Raw genomic sequence first — 21,032 nt, 5'->3', positions numbered from 1 at the left:
AAATAAAAACAATAGATATCAACCCAAATTGTACTTGGTGCTAAGGGTGTGTGAGTGAAGAATACGGTAGCGGCGCAAGTGACAATGTGATCAGCGAGGTCGGCGCAAAGTGACTGTTGCAGAAATATATACAGTGATTAAATGCCGAAAAATGATTCCAGGTAGCTTGAGGATTTCACTTCTATTTGTGTTGTTCATGAATCACTTTGTATGAAGTGCCTATGATCGCGCCGAATGGTCGTCGGCGTTTCGATCCACTTGAATCGGGATCTTCTTCAGGACTGGGTTGGTAGCAGTGTGGGGGAGGCGTCTCAGCTAGTGAAGTCAAGAACGGCAATCACGGGGTGGGGAAGGAAGAGGCTCCAATGGATCAAGGGCTGCGGTGTGGGAGCGCCAAGGGGGGTGATCACGGTAAAACCGGCATGGGTCCGGTATTGGGAGCGAATCCACTGAGGGAGGTCCCGAGTACCGATCCAGGAGTGATCGGTCATGAAAGAGTTAATCTCGGGATCAAGACAAGCGGCGTGGCGTTCGGTCCGGTTTGTCATTGCCTGTTTGGAAAGGTGACTTATTAGCTATTTAAATGTGTGTTAGGAAAAACCTGATACCCATGCAGCCTTTCTGTCAGGCTCCTCCTTCCAGATTCCTCGGGATGGTGCTGATGCTCAAATGGGGCCCACCTCTCGACAGCCCCAAGTCTGGATGGTAAACATACACAGACAGTTGGGGTAATCAAGCGAGGGAAGGAAAGGGTAGGAACAGCTGAGAGACCTGGGGAAGACACAACATGCAAGATATTTGTAAATCTATATTATATGCTGGTAGGATTTCCTGTAAAAGTCACCACATTCCAATAATACTAAGTCTCACATACCCTACCTGAAAAAAGAAGATAGCGCAAGATTGATGCCAGAAGAGAGTAGGGTGAATGCACTTTCCCTACATGAGACTAAGAAGAAAAGAGAACAGACATGGTAAATCAGTTCTACCTTGTTCTATTTCTAGGACAGATCCTAAAGCTTCCCCTCCCAACACATACCTAAGAATACATGTTGTAGCGACTGTATATGCATTGGAGACTTAGCCTGTACACCCTTAAGGTTTCTTTCTCCTGGGAAATAAAACACAAAACAAAGGCTTCTTGTTGAGCAAAGATAACATGGATATGATAAAATCAAGAAGATAACATTGATATGATACAATCAAGAAGATAACATGGATATGATACAATCACAGTCTTGTACTATCCAAAGTAAATGTCAAAACAGAAAACTCAGGGATAATCACAATTCACTGCTCCCTCAGATTTTGGGCTCGACGAGGAGCAATAATGTTCTCACGCTCAAAATCCAACACTGTTATCATGGCACAAAGCTGTATAAACAAGAATGATTCCTGGCTTCACGTTCTGTGAATTAAAACCACATACGTTTTATACCTGGAGTCATGTTCACAAACACCTCCTTGGCAAAGAGACCACTGAATGTCAGTCTCAGCCAACGGAAAAGGTATGCAAGGAATATCCACTACACGTGTGGGTCCGGAGTATTCCTTGCAAGAGGCTGCTTGTTGCAAGTCTCGGCCAACAAAGGAAGCAAAACGAGACTGAGCGGGCTGGAAATGTCCCCTGCAAGAGACCGCTAACCGGGGAAATACAAACAGAGGAGAGAACGAGGAACGAGCACCTCGCAACCCCTCTGTCGTGACGATGGTACAAAAGATAAGGTGCACACCGCACCCTTACCGCCTGGAGGAATCCGAAGTCCGTAGGAGATTGCGCGAAGGCTTCATATCAGGAATAATCGGCAGCGTTCAAGGCAGTCCGCATGTAACCAGCAATTAAACCCTGACACTTTCATTTCACACTTCGTACAGCAGGTCTGATAGTTCACTTTACAAAATCCTGGAACTCTTTAGTCAGAGAAGGAAAAGTAATCGTAAACTGAATTCTGACCAGTGTCTCTGAACACAGAGCAAATGGGACAAGGTAAAAACAAACTTTAAAGGCATCTTTATTGCTCCTTCACTTTCTGATTGCACAGAACACCTGTTCTTTGTCAACTCCTTAGATTGGGAGACTCGGTCCTAAATATAGCTCGACCTGATAAAATCTGAATCGCCATAATAGGTGGGCGAGTAGATTTTCTGATTCCTGATAAGAACCAGCAGCAAACCAAACCATTACTCACTGTACACTAAATCAGTAACAACTCTGGCCTAGCATATTTCTGAATACATTCTTACCTTCACCTACCCGGTGCCCAAATACCAGCCTACCAATAGCCTCTGCTACCATCCTTGGTCATAGCCCTAATCTGAAAAAAAGTGTGACCCTAACTTCTGTGATGGCAAATGCAAAATCTCCGCAAAACAAATAACAATTGTGACTCTGACACCTTCGCATTATCTTTATGTAAAAGTACCCAGTCGCTCCTTCCGTCACAAAAAACTTCCACCACTAAACGGAACACACTCTTTGTACTTGATATGCATTCAGCAACACCTTCCTCCCATTTCCCCTTTTATCTATCGTGAACTTTTTCAAAGATGCCTCAGTCCATTCGCACATGTCTCACTAACATCCTCGCTCCTCAAACCAGGAGCCACATCAACCCCAAAAATTCAGTCACCCTGAATGCCTGAAAAATAGCTATACCACAAATAAAGAAAGTAACAGTGATTCCTTGGCAGTTGTACAAATCAGCTGCACTCCCGGTACTATCTCTTCAGCAGTAACAGCATTATTGGGTGCCTTATTCTTTGCCTCACTACCCTCTCCGTAGCCCAATCCTCTGAAATGCTACCATCCATCTCTCCTAAATCTGGTTCAAAAACCCCAAGCAACTTCCTGCGAAGGCCATTACTGCCAACTTGCTGGTTATTGTAACGGTTAAATCCTTGCTAAATTTGCACCTTAATGAAGTTAATAACCTCTTCCCAACGTCTCTTACCACAATCCTGGCTCAACAGATGTTTTTGTGCTCCAGTAGCCGCAATCTAACAGAAGCTTGTGCGTATGCTCCCTTAGTTGTCTGTGCCATCGAACTGCCAATTAATTGCAGCATTCTCAGAAGCCTCTCCAGAAGCCTTCCCTCATTATCCTCTAGTCCTGGTCTGAAAGGGACTTTCACTGAGAGTTAAAATGCTATGATAAGCCTTTAGTGGGATATTATTGAGACATTTTGTCAATCAATTTATTTAATATCTGTGCTCTGACTCTTCCATCAATACAGAACGCAATGTGATACAATCCTCAAAAAACGGTACCCAAATAAGCTCCTTTTTCCCCGAGACTATACCACAGTTGCTGTAAATCTTTGGAGTACCTATGTATTGGAAGTTTAACTGGGGTTTAGAATTTCTCTCTCAGTGCTACATTACCATACTCTGTTTACACTTGTATTTAAGCATTTAATTTCCAGCCTTGAAAAAGCCATAGCTAACCAGCCAACGGAGTGTGAAACGTGTTGGCGAACCCTGTAAAGGAATAGGAACTAAAACGACAGAAAAGAAAAAAAACGGCATATCCTCATATAAGCCTGTTGTTTTTGTCTCAAAACAATTAATATTTGTCAAAGATATGTGATTTATTTCGTATGTAATAGATGCCCTTCCTCTTCGTGCATTCTTGGAATTTATCACATGGGCCTTAGAGCTCATCCTGTTCTGAGAATACAAAGAAACCACCTATCTCTTTTTCTCAAACCTAACTTCAGCAAACAGCAGGATTTATCTCGCACTGGGACAACTCCTTGCCCATAAAATATTTCTTAATTGCACTCTCTGACCTCTCTATATTGTATCATGGACATTAACTTAACAGAATGACAGGATTAGAGAAAGTGACTTCACAAATGTTATATCTTTCTGTCTCATCTATGTATATATGTTTGGTTACAAAACATGTGGAACATGTGGAACCTTGTAGTTGCTTAGCTACTTCTGCATTCTTATGTTCTGTGGTTGGAGAGACAGTTCCAAGCTCTTGAGGGAAGGAGAAGTTGTGTCCTAGGGGTCCCTACCTGTACTCAAATAAATCTACAATTTACGTGTGATGATTCTTCAAAACTGGCGACGAGGATGTGATCATCATCTTACATGTTACTTCAAGAGATTGAAATTTTTTTTTTGTTCGACAGCAAGTGACCCCTGGATAAGGTATTTATTAGTGACACTAAGATACTTAAACCATATGCTTATTGGTGACTGTAATTCATCGTCGTGGGATATTTTTATTTAATTTCAATCTTCATATATTTGGCATATTTCAAAATCCTACAAAATTCCTGCAACATATTCTACTTAAACTTAGACAAAATTTGACCTTCCTGTGATCACAAATTAATAGATGTGTTCGCTCAGCCTGGAAGGTTTTTGGCATACTATTTTGTTTGACTTTGAATTATTGTGGCCCATTCTTTTGAAGTGTTGTGGTGCGACAATCCAACAGTGACTTTGTTTAAATGCTTCTTTTGTGTGAAACGGCGTTTGGTGATTTTTGTGCCTTTTGAACTTTATCTGGATTTCTTGTATACGTTTGTCTTTTCTTTCAATAGCAAATTCAAGTCGAACAAATTGAATGTTTACCTTCGAAAATAGCTGTGGGTGATCCTGATTCCCATGATGCACTGGGCCAGGGACAGACTAATTTACATGTAGCCAGGTTCTGAGCTGGGATGGTGCAGTGAGCTAAAAAACGGTGATGGATCAAGCCCTGATCTGTTGACTGGCTACGAGTGTTCTGCTTAATTCAGATACTCTGTCCATCACCACCCCCTTTTCTGATCCGTTGCTATGCTGACATCACTTGGAACTTTTGTGTTTGACGCTGTGATCATCTGAAATCTCGCGATTTTCATCTTCGCCTCGTTTGGAAATTCACGTCACGTTTCCTACGTGCGTGAAAAACGTGCCGCCATCTTTGGTGTATTTTTACATTCACTTCTTCGGCAATACGCTCGCCAGGGTCAGCGTGTCTTAATTTGTCTCTTCTACGGTGATACACTCACCAAGCCTGCCAGTGCGTTTCTCTCTTCAGCAGTGATACGCACACCAAGACTGCCAGTGCGTTTCTCTCTTCAGTGGTGATACGCAGACCGAGTTTGCCAGCAATACATTTAAGTGTGTGGTGTTTTCATTGGTGACACGCACACCAAGCAGATATTAAATTAAGTTCCAAATACATTCCTGCTATTCTCATTTGGTGACATTTATAACGATATGGGTATCATTTCTGCATAAAATATTTACACAACATTATTTTTCATCAATTTCAATATAAAAATGTCTTCCCAAGTCATTCCAGCACCACCATTCTTTTTACAGAATCCCAGACAACCGTGTATGTTATGGGAACACTGGAAGGAAACCTTTGAGACTTATCTTGAAGCTATTGAGGGTGATGACTATATTTCTAAAAGGAAGTTAGCCATCCTAAAACAATATTTGGGTTTAGAAGGAAGAAATGTTCTAAAAACGTTACCTATGATGGAAAAAATTCCAATTCATACTAATGTAGACAGTGAATCCACAGGGGATAGAAATGTTGATGTATATGAAATTGCTTTAAAAGCGTTGGAAGAGAATTTTGGCAAAAAAGTGAATGTTGTTGTTGAAAGACACACAACTCTGGGGAAACCATTGAACAATATGTGTTTAATTTAAGAATGTTAGCTGTTACATGTAAATTTGGTGACATGAGAGATGATCTAATAAGATATCAATCAATTAATTAATAGAATGTCAAATCTTAAAATTCAAGAAAAACTTCTTGATTTAAAAGATCCTACCTTAGACAAAACTTTAGCTATAGCCAAAAGAATGGAAAATACTTCTAGATATGTGAAAGAACTTAATGCGGTTCCTAAGAAAGTTGTACAAGATGACGAATCTGTGCATGTTTTAAATAAAAGTTTCAAGAAAGGATTTGAGAAATCTTCAACTGATAACAAACAGGAGTTGTCCAAATCCAAGTATTGTTTCAGGTGTGGTAGCCCTAAACACACTGCTGATGCAAATCTTTGTCCAGCCATCAAAACCAGATGTCACAAATGTAAAAAGCTAGGGCATTTTGCAAGATGGTGCAAAACACCTGGTTCAACTTCATTTCCAAGTGCGGTCAATCTGATTGATCACAATAATTCTACACATGGAGTGGATTTAGAATATAACAATGAAGCTGATGATGATGATATTGAGGTTATGATAATTGAATATGAACAGGTACTTAAATGCGATGTTAGAAAACAAGATGGTTATCGTCCTCCAAAATGTATTATCAAAATTAGGGACAAAGACGTACAAGTTTGGGCAGACTCTTGCTCTCCATTTACCATCATTGATAAGCTCACGTGGGAAGGTTTAGGAGGTAAGTTGGAGGAATTACAATCTGCAGATGTGATTCCAGAAGGCTATCGTGGGGTAAAACTACTTGTTATTGGATACATTGAAACAGAATTGTTCTTTTGTAACAGGAAAACTATGGCAACATTGTATGTAGTCCTCAAAGAGCCCTTGATATAATTTTGAATCCAAATCATCCCCAACAGGTACTAACAATCTCCCCTAGCTATGCCTCCAAATGGTGCACTAAATTTCCTGAGTTGTTCAGCAAAAAATTGGGTTGTCTTAAAAAAGTTTAAGCACAAGATAATTCTTAAAGAAGATGCTGTTCCCAAAGTGCACAAAGTTAGAAATGTGCCCTTCGTATTAAGAGACAAATTAAAGGAAGAGCTACACAGACTCTGCAATGAAGGAGTAATTGAAGCCTTTGAGGCATCAGATTGGTTAAGTCTGATTGTTTTGGCAAAAAAACCCAATGGCAAAATTAGGATGTGCATCGACTTAAGAGATGTGAATGATAAAATTTGGATAGACCGCCATCCTCTTCCCCGGATTAGTGAGATGTTGGCTACCTGTCCTAGGGGTCCCTACCTGTAATCAAATAAATCTACAACTTACTGCTACAATTTACGTGTGATGATTCTTCAAAAACAAACACTTTGGCTCTCTGGTGACATCAAAGGGTTATGTTCAGTTATATTTTATAACTTTAATGTAAAGCTTACTACTGCTGTCTGGTTAACTCAACAATGAAAACAATTGACGATTAAAAACACAGGCGGACAGGAGGCATAAAGACTGAGGGGTCAGTTGTATGACTGTTTTTTTGCAGTCACAAATTGGGAATTGGTCAGTTTCAACCACAAAAAAGGGTGGTGGCATGTACTAATGCTATTTTGCGATGCCGTGACTTGCAAAATAGTGTTTGCAAGTCTCTATTAGGAAGGGGTGTGCCAAGGGCGTCCCTTCCTAATAGCGAGTCAGAATTATATGTACCATTGTTTTGCAACCGCATTTGCAGTCGCAAAACACTCAGTTTACTGCCTTCTTCAAGTAGGTGGTAAGCGACTCGCAAATAGGAAGGGGTCCCCTTCCCCTTTGTGAATGGGTGCCAAATATTTTTACAAGCAGGCAGTGGTCCCAGAGACCACAGCCTGCCCATAAAAAATGAACAGAACATTTTTCATTTTTAATTTAAATGTATCCCGTTTTCCTTTAAGGAAAACGGGCTGCATTTGGAAAAAACGAAAGTTGCTTTATTGAAAAATCAAACCAAGACATTGAGGTCTGCTGCCCCCAGCAGTCCATCATCCCTGTGTTTGCTGGCCATTCCTAATGGGTTGCAAATTTTGACCTGCCTCATGAATATTAATGAGGCAGGCCCCTGGTGACCCATTTTAGAATCGCAAACCGTGTCTCACACTGTTGTACATTCCATTTTGAGAGTCGCAAATTGCGAAAGCAAAACGTTGTATTTTGTGACTCGCAAAATGGAATGGTCGTACATCTGGCCCTAAGTCAATTGAATGAATAGCTATAGTTTAAGGGCTGTTCTAAATCTGAGCAGGCAGGGCTCTTTGAGCAATGTCTGAGATGAGATTTTCAACTTTTAAACGCTTATACAGAGAAATCATATGACTGTATATAACTTTTTTGACTTTGGTAATACATAGATTTGCTTTTTTTGCTGAACGAAGCTCTCATCTCATCCTGTACCATGTAAATTTGACTGTCAGGAAGTCTGGAACGTTTTGGTAGCTAGCTCTGTGCGTGATGATCACAGACAGCCTTGAAAAGAATCTTCTTTGAACTGGGAGCGAGTGGAGAATAGTAGTCATTTAATTGTGAGTAAGCAAGTAAGAAACCACACCATTGAGTTCTGCCTTGGTTGGATACTGTAAAGGAATTTCACAGGGGCCACAGGTCATTGTAGTGGTAAGGAATCACTATTTCCATCTCAACAAACTAAAACCAATTTACCACTAATATCTGGAAAAAAACATGTATTCTTATTACGTGCTGCAATTAACGCCCACCTAGACTACTGTAATGTTTTATTTCCTGGGCTTCTCGGATCCTACTATGTCGGCTGCAAACAGCTCCAAGTGGAGCCATTAAAGCTACCACTGTATTGTATGTCAGTGGCGACAGATCATTTTTAGAATGCCACTTTTTTATTCTAAATCCCTGTGTCATTTACATAGGCTCATGGTTGCAGCCTTGCCCTCCAAGCAATGACCTCCATAATAGAGCTAGAGACCTTCTATTGGTATCCATGTTCCATCTCGCGGCAGATGCTCTTTTTCGTACAGGTCCCTTTTTAGGTCTCGCCTGACCCAGCGTATTCGATGGTCTGGTGAGACTTTTAGTGTGTGGGTTTTCTAAGTGCTGCCACTGGCTTTTGGTGGCCTATCGCCTGCGTTCACGCGCGCAGCCGCCATCTGTCTTTGATCGTGATCACTTTCACTTTAACCAGCATTGGCCACGGGCCGTGAAAGTGACACGGCCAATGCTTATTAAAGTTTATTATCCCACAATTAGTTTTAATTGTGTCTTTTCAGGGCTCCTGTTTTGTAATGTAGCATGCACATTAGCAGCAGCGCTGCACTCATTATCTTTCATGATCTTTTCTTCGTCCTTTTCTTATCTTGGCCTGTCACGTCTTTCCCGTCTACTTTGCCTCCTCTCTTCTCCCTTCCTATACCCTTCTGCCTCTCAGCTTGCCTCACCATGTTTGTTCTTCAGCTCCTCTGTCACACTTTCACTCTCCTTTGCTTTCTCCCTGCCTTCTTTGCTCCGTTCTTTCACTTCCGCCTATCGGTTCTTGCTTCTGCTCTCCCCTTCACTCTCCTTCCTCTCTCCTCCTCCTTAAATAGCCCTTCGCCCTCCCTCTCTGCTTGCATTTCTTCTTTCTTTGTACTCCTGCGCTGATTGTCTGGTAAGAATGCAGCTAGGCAGGCACCCGCCTCAATTTGTTATTTGGAACATAACATTATCACAGAAGGAAAAAAACAAACTCCAATAACCGTGACAGTAATACTTTTATGTTATTTTGTCCGCCCTTCTACAAGGCGTGGTTTATTTATTATGTTATTATACACGTTGCATGTACCACAACACGGTGCAATGTACGAATAAGAACTCTTGGTGCAAAATAAGCTTTTTCAGTCAGAGCGCTTGACATACTTTTAAAATTGTTATTTTCTTTACTTGGCCTTCTTACCGTGAAAAACAGGGTCCGGCTCGCTGTCATTTTGTGAAACAGACTTCCAGCTTGCGCATCCCTATCACTATCACTCTTTTGGGGCACATAAAGTGTACTGTGGATGGGGGCGGTACACATGTGATCATAATTCTTATATTGCGGGCGCTCCAACTTTATCATCCCAAGGCACTTGCCTGGTTGCCAACTCAACATTGAAACATTCTGTGCAACTCAGCAAGAACGAAGCTGAGGTGACGAGGTAGGGAAAGATTTATGACGTGAAAACCATCAATGGTAACTTTAATAGCATCTAATTAATAAAAGTAGACTTAAATTACATTTGAGCTTTTCTGCTTGTGCCACGTGGCAATACTAGGCGGTTGGTGAATATTTTGAATCCAAATATGAACCCTAGCATTATGTTCAGATTCCATTCAAACTTTGCCCACTGACAGGTTGGCAACCGGCCACCCCTGTGCTGCAGAAGAAGAGCTCCCACTTAATGGAATCAGTGCGGTTTTCTTCATAGATAAGAGTGAGATGTTCAGGACAGCATTACAAACAAATGAGGTTTGATCTGAAAGGCTTTATTTGGAAAGTGACATTTTAGGGACATTGGGAACGATTTTTCTTATCCATAGGTATCTGTTTTACTTTTAACACATTGCTTTTAAAGTGTGCTTTTCCATAATGAATGCTATGCAAGCAATTTCACTTTTTTTAATTTGATTTCATAATGTTGGAAATGAGAGCAGCAAAGGAAGAGAGCATGAGAAGGCAGATGAGGAGAGAGAAAACAAGCATTGGCATAGCCAATAGGTCTAGCCTTTGGGACCTTTATAAGTGTTTAGCCACGCAACAGTTGACGTTGTTGCACCAATGATATTATGCTGCATAACTAAATACTTATAAGGTCCCAATAGCGAGACCTATTGGCTACGCCAACGCTTGTTTAGGTTTGGCGTAAGCAAACAACTTTTTAACTAAAATTAGATATGCTTATAGAGGCTATCAGGTGACCTTCATTCACTGGTCTGTTGTGTCTTCACATTTTACTTTTGTCCACCAAAGCATGGGTCAACCCACTTAAGCAAATGGGTAGGTTCTCTGTGAGTGACCACTTTGAGAAGAGCACAACAACATGCAAAGCAGTTCTCTTGAGAGACTTGCACTACTATAGCAATATCTTCTTTTTGAGACCCAAAAATCTTTTTGCATTAAGGTAAGGCCTTTTTTTAATACATAGACCAGGGTCCACCAGCTTCCACAACAATAAAGGTTTACAAAACTAATAACAGACCAAAACATGCACTGAGAAAGCCAAATGGCTAGCAGCCAAGTACATCTGATTGCATTCATGTTACATTGTCCAAGGATTGCTCTTGGATTCAATGGTGTAGTTTAAATGATCCAGTTTGTGTTTATGGTGTTTGCGAGCTTCAGCCGGAATCACTAGTGGCCCTTGTTATGCAGCATGTGCTGCACCTGTTGAAGGTCGGGCGCTTGTCACAGGTGTGTTCCTAGTGCAGCCTACGACGCGCACTAAGCTTTAGCATTAATTTGGGAAGAAGTGAACATCACATTATATTTTAGGTTTCACCTACACAGTGTTTGCGATGTGCTTGCAAAGTCTTTTGTAACAAAAAATAAACTGTCACAAGGGTCTTAAAGCCTGACCATTGCTTACCTTTACCTATCATTGGTTGGCTCCCATGTCACTTTCTTTTCCTTTCTTCCTGCTGATGAGCATGCAATGATGGGAATGAGGTGATGGGACGGACGGCCAAGCAGCAAAGGGGGAAAGGGCATGAAGTGACGGGAGTGAGGTGGTGGGAGGGACGAGCAAGCAAAGATCTGAATACGGACGCAAGAGATAACCTTCAAAATGACACACTCAAATGGCGTGCTACCCAGGAAAGTAAAAACATAAAAGTGCCTTTACAAGTGCGCATCAAGTGGAAGGACACTGGCAACGGAAACAGTACTTGGTCCAAGCTCCACAGCAAACACAAAGATGTAAAGTCTAGCAGAAAGCTGGAGGCAGGAGGAGGCGCTAGTTTCCTTTCTCCATCATAGCATGTTTTATATAGCGCAAACTCGACTGGAAGGACTTGGAGCACTTTACATGAGCACCAGTTACAATACACAAGGACACATTCATTTTTTGTAGGCATTCGAAGATTCATTGATTTGCTCAGAATCACAGGATACTGAGCCGATGCCAAAACTCAAACCTGCATCCCAAGCTCAAAGTCGTCAGTTGTGGCCATTACCACATTCTCTCTTTGTTGGCATGTTTTCAGGAGACGCAGTCAGTAAAGACCTGTATGTACTTGGAGTTTAGAATCCTAGTCCACTCTTACATGGTGGGTTTTTCAACAAAGAATTCCCCACTGGGCGCAATTTACAAGTGAATCCCATAGCCTCAGATGGGCCTTCCTATGAAGTATTTGCAGAGGTGCGAGGAGTGAGTCATAGAAACTTCTCAAGGAGATTGTTACTTCTTTCTATCAAGAGAAAAGTTTTTCCCAATCGAACCATACACAGATGAAAATCACACCTTTTTTATTTTTCAGCAAATTTCTTTTCCTGAAGTTCCGGCTTTTGTGATTTTGGTTAGCATATTGCTTGGCACTAGGGATCTGGGCATTAAGAGTATGCTTAGACTCTGCTACCTAATGTATTTGTACAACACTTACCTTGGAAACCACAGGCCCAAACCAAATCTCAACTCCTTCTGTGTACTGGGCTCCATGCTTAGTCATTATCTCCAGTTTTTCAGGATTTCGTCTGCTTGTCTCACCCTGAGACACTTTTGGCAGAGATGGTGAAGCCTTCGTTCCTGCATGGCCTAGAGTCTCGCAACTACAGCTGCTGTACTGTACTTCCTTCAGGCTTCAACATACAAGCAAACACAATTAATCTTACTGTTACTTGGTATTGCGTAGTCAATTTGCAAATCACACCTGTAGTCCTGAAGCCAACAGAGACTCTTGTAAGGAAGGCATCTCTTTATTTTGCCATAGGCAAAAGTGACTTTAGAAATGTTTGTGGTCCTTAGCAATTTTGCTCCTTTTGAGGCCAGTCTTGTTGTTTGGCGAACCAGCAATGCCGAAGCCCACCATCTCTTCAACAGACACCTCAGCCATTTTGGGGTAAGCTGCAGGGATCAAGCAGACATCGTCCAGGTCACCAGGAGGTGTGAACTTGCCACTTTCTTGTACCTCCCGTGTCATCCTCCAAGCCACTTTATTTTGCCCTTAATGAATCTACCACCCTGTGGGCTGCAGGATCAGATGCTTCTTGCAAGGTTGGCAAAATATAACACCCACCAGGTGGGTCCTTCAGATTGTTCAACAAGGATAGGCCCTGTTTTTCTACTCTACACCTCTTCTCTCCACGCCAAAACTTCTTTCTAATGTGCACCTGGGGCCTGGCTGTTACTCTCACTATTTCATTGTGCAGATCAAGGATGGAGGCCTTCATCCTATTTAAGATTTATGCCATCTGACTGCCTTCTACCAGAGAGATAAATTCACGATGACCCTGTGTTTGTCTGCATTGGATTCAGGAAACTGGATGGTGGCTTTGGACTTGCAGGACACCTACTTTTGATGTGCTTTTCCTGCAGTCCCACAGACTCTGCTTACGATTCAGTGTGGGCCAAGAGCATTTTTTATTTGCCATGCACTCCTTCGGCCCCACCAATGCCCCTTGGGTTTCACAGAAGTGATGGCGTTAATAGCAGCAAGACTTCAAAGGTTGGGGATTCCAGCTTACCCTACGTCGATGACTGACTTTTGAACAGAGGCTGGTTCACTATCAAGTGCTGAAGTCCAACCTGACTCCCTTGCAGAGGATCTCTTTCAGTGGTGCTCTTCTGGATACAGTGTAGTTTCGACCATACCCTCCTTCATGACGAGTTCGGGACATTTGGGCTTTGATCCCAATGTTTTAGCTTCGGCCCTGGGTTTCAGTGAGAGTAGTTCTGGGGTTCCTGTGTCTATTGGTCATCTGCATCCTGCCCATCAACCATGCAAGGTGACATATGCATGATCTTAAGTGTAACCTGAAGTCTCAGTGGTCCCAGCACCTACCGTGGAAACCTGATAGATTCCATCCAGATTTTGGAGGAGACTGCAAAAGAACTGTAGTGGTGGCGTTGCAACTGCAAGGTGACCAGAAGCAGGCCCCCTCCCCCACTCTGCCCAGAGCTCACATTAGTTACAGATGCATCATTACCAGGATGAGGAGATCATCTGGGAGAGGTAGAGATCAGAGGACTCTGGTGGAGAACCATTTTCACATCAGCCTGTTGCACCATTCACCGGGTGCTTAAAGCCTTCCTATTTTCCATCAAAAGGAAGCTGGTTCAGGTTCTCATGAAGACCACCACCACCATGTTGTACTGGAACAAGCAGGGTGGAGTAGTGTCCTGGTCCTTGTGCCAAGAGGCATTTCATCTCTGGAGCATGCAGGCAATTCCCTGGTCATGAACCATCTAGCATTTCCATTTTACAACCCATAAAAGTTTTTGTTTTGTGCTACAGCAAAAACGCTGGCCCTATGAAGTGTGAGTCAAAGTACGGCATTTGCTTTGTTTTTGTAAATTCGCTCAGTGGTTTTTGAGAAATTTGATAAACAAATCTACATATGCTAGTTGAGTTAAATCCAGGGCAAATGGGAGGTGCCTATGATCGCCAGAAATTAAGATTCCGTATCACGATCTAGGACTACAATGCGTTCTGTGAGGTCGACATGTTTCTCGCTTATGCAATTATGCTGCGATTCTTCAGGACCTAATATATTTACATCTATCACAAGGGGTGACCTAGTAAAGTGTCAACCTATAATACATATATTTACTGTTGTACTACCTGGTTTGGATTGCTCTTGCCTAAAGGTCAAGGAGTACGGGTGTCAACAGTACCCGGTAGGTGTGACTTCAAGGGGGAGAGCCAATAGGGGTTTAATGGTTCTCGAGGCCTTGGTCAGGGCTATTTTGCCTACCCATCGCTACCGGGATCCGGATAGAGCAAGAGCAGTCCAAACCAGGTAGTACAACAGTAAATATATGTATTATAGCGATTATGGCGATCATAGGCTACCCACTGGTTTTAATATATAGCATGGGAACCACCAGAATAAATTGATCTCCGGTACCTCGTGCTATATTTTAACGCACCCACCTACACTATCCACCCTCCACCTGGCCCCTCACTTGCACTTCACCACAGGCTGTTGGAAAAAAGATCTCCGATAAAGAGCCCCTCATAGAGGTGAGCCCGTAGGGCATTGCACCGCCTGCCCAACGAGGAGCAACGGCCGATGATGAAGCATGACACTCGCAAGAGTGTGTGAGGCTATTAATTCCAACTAATGGGATGCCCAGGGTGGCCCTCCACTGAGCACTATCCTCCTATTTTTCTTCCCTCATTGACCATACTTCTCCTCTCTTTTCTTTAGGAACAACCAAGTCCGTTTTTGTTGGATTTGTGATATCACTTGAGTGAAAGCATCGCCCTTAATCAAACCTGTTAACGGGAATATTGCTCTCTTTCTGTGCACAGTGTCTGCTCGGTGTTGACGGTGGCGCTGAAGCCTCACATCTGCATTTCATACCTGTAAGAAGTGCATGTATTACCTGTGAGTGTCACTTCAGCAGTTTTCTTCTCAGTGTAACCATTGCAGGGACATCTGGTTTCAGATACACACACCGCAGCCTTGAATTTGCACTTGGCTCTTTTTAGTATAAATGTAGCAGCCTCTCTTCACCATCATTTGTTTCGGCCTTTACTCTACAAGCACTCTCTAGAATGATATCAGTCTAGTGAGATGGCAGCATTTCCTCTCCATACCATGTCTGTGAATTCATGTCCTTACCCAGTGTGGTTGTCTTGTGCCATGTCATTGTTAAAGTATAGTGTGTGTCATCTATTCTGTTTTGTCTAAGGCTCCTTCAAGTGATTTGTTTTTCTCCAGGGAAGTCTTAAAGCGTGTTTTGGACTGATTATGAACTGATCTTAGTCGACAGCCATAATGCCCCATAATGACAGTTTGTTTGCGTAATTGCATCACTGCACTGTTTGTTACAACGAGAGACACATAATGAATGTTTGGTGGTGGCCTCGTTTTTATGTGCAGCCCTAAAAAATCGTAGATTAGCAAACGTGATCAAATTCTAAACCTTGCATTATAAGCTTAGAACGATCAAATTCAAGTGCATCAAGATACAGATGAATTAGTGAGTTAATATGTATTTATTTATTTGTAGAGTTTTCTATAGCTCTGGCTAGACCCGGACGTATCAGAGCGCTTTACATGAGGATCAGCGAGTTACAGGTTACAAAATGGCAATAGTTACAGGAGCCAAGTATAAACAGAGGAGAAAAACAGTTATTACACAAAACACGAGCTATTAGCGCTTAGCATAGCCAAGACCTACGTCTAATGGGGAATGGAAGGTAGAGGGGGTAAGAAATGCAGATAGTTTTATTTCAAATCCTACTTTTACTTTATTATGAAAGTACTTTTAAATTCTTGAGTTCAGATGTTTTCTGTACAAGCACCTTTTATGATTGATTTTCTAGAATATAATGTTGCTCCAGCTACAATAAGAATTAGGGACACGCTTAGGACTTGCACAAATACTTTAGGGTTTACATGTTGCTTTTAAGGATTTTATGGAAACGTTTTTAGCATAAGCTTTTTATGATAACTTATTGACACGTTTGTATATTTTTATCTGAACTTTCCATGCATTTTATTTTAAATGCGAAATAAAGTATTAATTGATTGATTGATAAATTGACGATTTATGTGTTGTATGTGTACCCCCGATCAGATAGATACTTGGGTATGTTTGATTAGTTTTTCAGCATTTCACAAAAAGCAGTAACCAGATGGAGTGCTTCACAAAAGAAAATCACTTAGGCAGGTGCAGTCAGTCAGTGAACAGTAGCAGTGCAACACAATCGGGTATCGGTTTAACTACCTGGTTCTTCAAACATACAATTACAACTTCAGGACAAATCTTCACTAACACCTCCGAAATTAAAACGACAGTGTTCGAAAATGCACGAGGGGCCCTTTACTTGCTAAATGCGCCCAATTTGGAAGATTGTTCTTTGGTCTCCAACATCAGGGTTTGAGTGTGTGTTAAATCCTCCACTCGTGTCCTTTAATCTTTCACCAGAATTTCCCTGTTATTTTGTGGATTTCACTTTAATATGAACAGCTCTGCAAAGCCCCTAGCCAGCCTGTGAACATCGGATCCTATTGTTGTGTGCCATTGCAATTTTCCTGGTAGGATAGCCAAATCAATAGTTTTACTCCTCAAAATCGGATTTTTCATTCTAGATAGGGAATCCCCTAACATGGTTTAAGGTGCACATGAACCAGTACCACTTTAATGGACCAGAAGGTGTCCCTGCTACACTAGTTTCAGCCTGCTGCTTCTAGGTACACAGCCAGCTTCATACTCAAGACTCTACTAGTGGAATTGTTGCTGTACCAGGGTATGACTACTCCTAAAAGGACTAAAGCTGTTTCCATACTCTGACTGGTGGTGTCACTGGGGCACCTAATCAAAAGCATGTTGTGATTGTCTCATCGCTGAATGGCAGTACCCTTGCTCCTCCTAAGTAGGGAAATGTTGTACAAGTCATTTCTTTCATTTAGTGGTCATTAGATTCATATTTGTATGTCCATAGGTTTTGCGGTAGAGAAGATTCCAGAGAATCTAGATGCCATTGTGATTGGCAGCGGCATTGGAGGACTAGGGGCGGCCGCAGTGTTGGCGAAGGCTGGAAAAAAGGTGCTAGTCTTGGAACAGCACACCAAAGCCGGAGGCTGCTGTCACACCTTCTCAGACAAAGGGTACGAGTTTGATGTTGGTAAGTGCCCAGCTGTCATTCAGAGCTCTTTGTTATCATTTGTACATTTGAATTCTGGTTTCCATGTTTGTGAAATGTTCTGATACAGGATGTCCTGCAGCAACATGAGATTAAAAAAAGGTAGAATAGGTATACCAAGTTTATTAGGACAATTGTCTGTAAAACCTTCTGAAACAAAACCTACAATTTAAAACCAATCTAGCCCAATCCGTATTTAAAACATTTATTGATGAAACACATACAACTTGCACTTCCTGCTACAAAATCCATGAATCACATTTTAGACAATAGTCCCATTGCTTTTACCCTATATTATGTATGATATTTTAAAAATAGGGGTCTCAAAAATTAAAACGAACAGTCTTATAAAAATGCACAATCCATGAGAATATGACACAATGAGCATTTTACATTAAGTGAGCACATACAACAACCGTTTCCATCGCATACCGCCCTAAGCCACTCAGAACTTGGAAACATTTGGTTACTACCTGTGGTGTCTTTAGCGGATAATAAAGATGCAGGTACACCAATGTAGGAAGCACGTAGGGTTTAATCACCTCAGCCATCAACAGCTAGTCTTCAACTGACTCTCATGGAATGCAGTAATACAAGTATTCTACACATCAGGGATTCTACATTGAGTGTTAAATAAGCTTATATGAAGAACCTAATCCAATGTCACACATCTTCTTTCTTTACAACAACACAAACAAAATAAAACAGAAAAAACAAGAAACTAAAAGAACCCAAAAAAACAAAGATAAAGATAAATTTCAAGTATGTCAGACAAAATTTGTCAGACATAATCTTTCATGTACACAGGAAGTCTGCACACTCTCTGACTCTTCTTTCTCACATTGCAAGGCAAACTCAAGGTTCTTGTAGAAGAGGGAATTACACCACTTGATGATGGATAAGAGCCAGTATCACCTCCAAGACTCTCATAAGAAAAGACATTTGGATTAACCAACACTACACAGCTCTTATTCCAAATTTTACCATCTTCAGTCTTCACTGCATTTTTAAAGATCTTCACCACACTCCTTATTTTAGAATACTAGGACCAAGGTTGTCGCCCAACAGGAGTCTTGATCTTCACACAATCACCCACTCTCAACTCATTATTTTGAACACATTTCTTTTCATCAAAATACACCTTTCTATTAAACTGCTTTTTAAGTTCTATGTTTCTCCAATCACCTATATGATTGTCAACCAAACCCTTGTTCAATCTCATCCACCCAGGACACAGTTTTGAATTAGAAGCCCTATCCTTGAATAACTCAAAGGGGGTTCTTCCTGTAGTCAAGTGTGGAGACATGCGATAATCAGTAAGAAAACACGTTACTTACCTGTAACTGTGGTTCCCCAGTATTGGTAACTTTCATAGATTCCCATGCTTTTGTATCATTCCCCGTCGCCGGAATGGGAGTCTCGGTAACAAAATAACATAGCAGTAGGTACAAAAGAGAAAGAAAAGGCCTAGGCATCAATCCCTTTTGTAGCATATCCGCCTCTTTTTGTAAAAGAGACCACACTTAGGCATCAGTCAATCAGAAGAGCCTCACCCCATAGAACCCTCCTGAAGGAACCTCAGAGCCTCAGATTTTCGTAGCCGTTGTGTAACAGTCACCATATCTGCTGAAGACTGAGCTTTCCTCGGGGAGGTGGGTGGGCGCATGGGAATCTATGAAAGTTACCAATACTGGGGAACTTTCATAGATTCCCATGCTTTTGTATCAGAGTAGCAAGCAGTCAGCCATAAGCACATTTTGTGGCATAAATATACATTGCAATAGCCATTATCACACGAGAACCAAAATGTGCAGAATAAAAGGAAGGTGGGATAGAAAGGAAAGCTCACCAATTAGTGGAAGAGGTTCCTCAGGACCGCTTGGCCTACAGCCGTATCTTCCTGTTGCAAGGAATCCAAGCAGTAATGCTTTGTAAAGGTGTGCACGCTGCTCCAAGTCGCAGCTCTGCAAATCTCCTTGATGTGCACCCCCGCAAAGTGTGCTGTTGACGAAGCCACTGATCTTGTGGAATGCGCTCTAACCCTGCTGGTCAGCGGCTTTCCAGTTGAATTATGGCAATGTAGAATGGCACTCGTAATCCACCTTACAATCCCCTGTTTGGAAAGAGGGAGGCCCTTCTGAGGACCACCAAAAGCAATAAATAATTGGGAGGATTTACGGAATCCTTTGGTGCGATCCAAGTAAAATTTTAAGCACCTTTGTACATCCAGAGAATGAAGCGACCTCTCCGCTGGTGAAGTAGGGTGCGGAAAGAAAGCTTAAAGAATAACAGGTTCATTCAAGTGGAAGTCCGAGGGCACCTTGGGTATGAACTTTGGATTAGTCCGTAAAATCACAGTGTTTCTTTTGAATTGGAGAAAAGGCTCTTGAATTGTGAGCGCCTGCAATTCCCCAACTCGTCTTGCTGATGTGAGGGCAAGAAGGAGAGCCAACTTCCATGAAAGGAATTTCATATCTGATCGATGTAATGGTTCAAAGGGGCCCTTAATGAGCTGTGTAAGGACCAAATTCAATTGCCACATAGGAGGCGGAGGCCTCACCGGGGGGTAGACACGAAATAAACCTTTAAGAAACTGTTTTATTATCCTGGAAGACCAAAGAGAAGGTCCAAACGCTGAACGTCTGTATCTAGAAATAGCTGCCAAATGAACTTTTATGGATGAATGGGCCAGCCCAGACTTAGCCAGGGACAAAAGATAAGGCAGTACTTGATGAGGTTGTGAAGAAAAGGGAACAACATCCTCTGTCTTGCACCAAATGCAAAATCTTTTCCATTTGAGACGGTAGGTCTTGTCAGTGGAAGGGGCTCTAGCCTGGGAGAGAACTTCCTTTATTTCATTTGAGATGGGAAGGTTCATAAACTCTCGCTGCTCAGGAGCCATGCTGTCAGGTGCAATGACGCTGGATCCGGATGCCACACTTGCCCCTCGGACATTGTGAGGAGATCTGGAATCGTCTGCAAGGGAAGTGGAGGAACTAGCGACAACAGGGGGAGTCCTGTGAACCAGAACTGTCTCGCCCAAGCAGGGGCTATCAAGATCATCTTGCATGGTTCCACCTTGATCTTCCTGATAAGCCTCAGGATCAGTGGAATGGTGGGAAAGGCATAGACAAATGTCCCTGAACAGGCTATCGAAAGCGCATTCCCCAATGACCCTTGGTGGTGAAGATTGCTTGCATAAGACCGGCATTTCTTGTTGGTCGGTGTGGCAAATAGATCTATCGCAGGCTCGCCCCACTGTCGGAAGACCTCGTCCAGAACTTGCTGGTTCAGTTCCCACTCGGACTGACTGAGGATGACCTGCTTAGTCTGTCGGCATTTTCGTTTAAAACTCCTGGCAGGTGCTCTGCCTGTAGCGAACTCCCATGATGGATCGCCCATTCCCAGATTTCTTGAGCTTCCTGAGACAACGGGAGAGACCTGGTTCCCCCTTCTTTGTTCACGTACTGCATGGCCGTGGTGTTGTCCGTCCTGATGAGAACTTTTGAACCTCTTAGACGAGGGAGAAAAGCCTGAAGAGCCTGTTTGATTGCCCTGAGCTCCAAGAGATT

The 21,032-nt window shown here is 42.3% G+C and overlaps 1 protein-coding gene across 1 annotated transcript in view; it reads left to right on the top strand.

Moving 5' to 3' along the window:
* RETSAT (retinol saturase) overlaps positions 1-21,032 on the top strand; it is a 176,736-nt gene that overhangs the window by 5,807 nt on the left and 149,897 nt on the right. The window contains exon 2 of the mRNA XM_086943457.1: positions 17,260-17,442. Within this exon, the coding sequence (XP_086799583.1) occupies positions 17,260-17,442 (183 nt within the window). The remainder of the gene's footprint in view (positions 1-17,259; positions 17,443-21,032) is intronic.

Source organism: Lissotriton vulgaris, chromosome 11 (genome assembly GCF_964263255.1).
Source record: "Lissotriton vulgaris chromosome 11, aLisVul1.2, whole genome shotgun sequence".
Lineage (NCBI taxonomy): Eukaryota > Metazoa > Chordata > Amphibia > Caudata > Salamandridae > Lissotriton > Lissotriton vulgaris.
The sequence above is the reverse complement of the archived record's forward strand: the minus strand, read 5'-3'. Positions and strand labels throughout refer to the sequence as shown.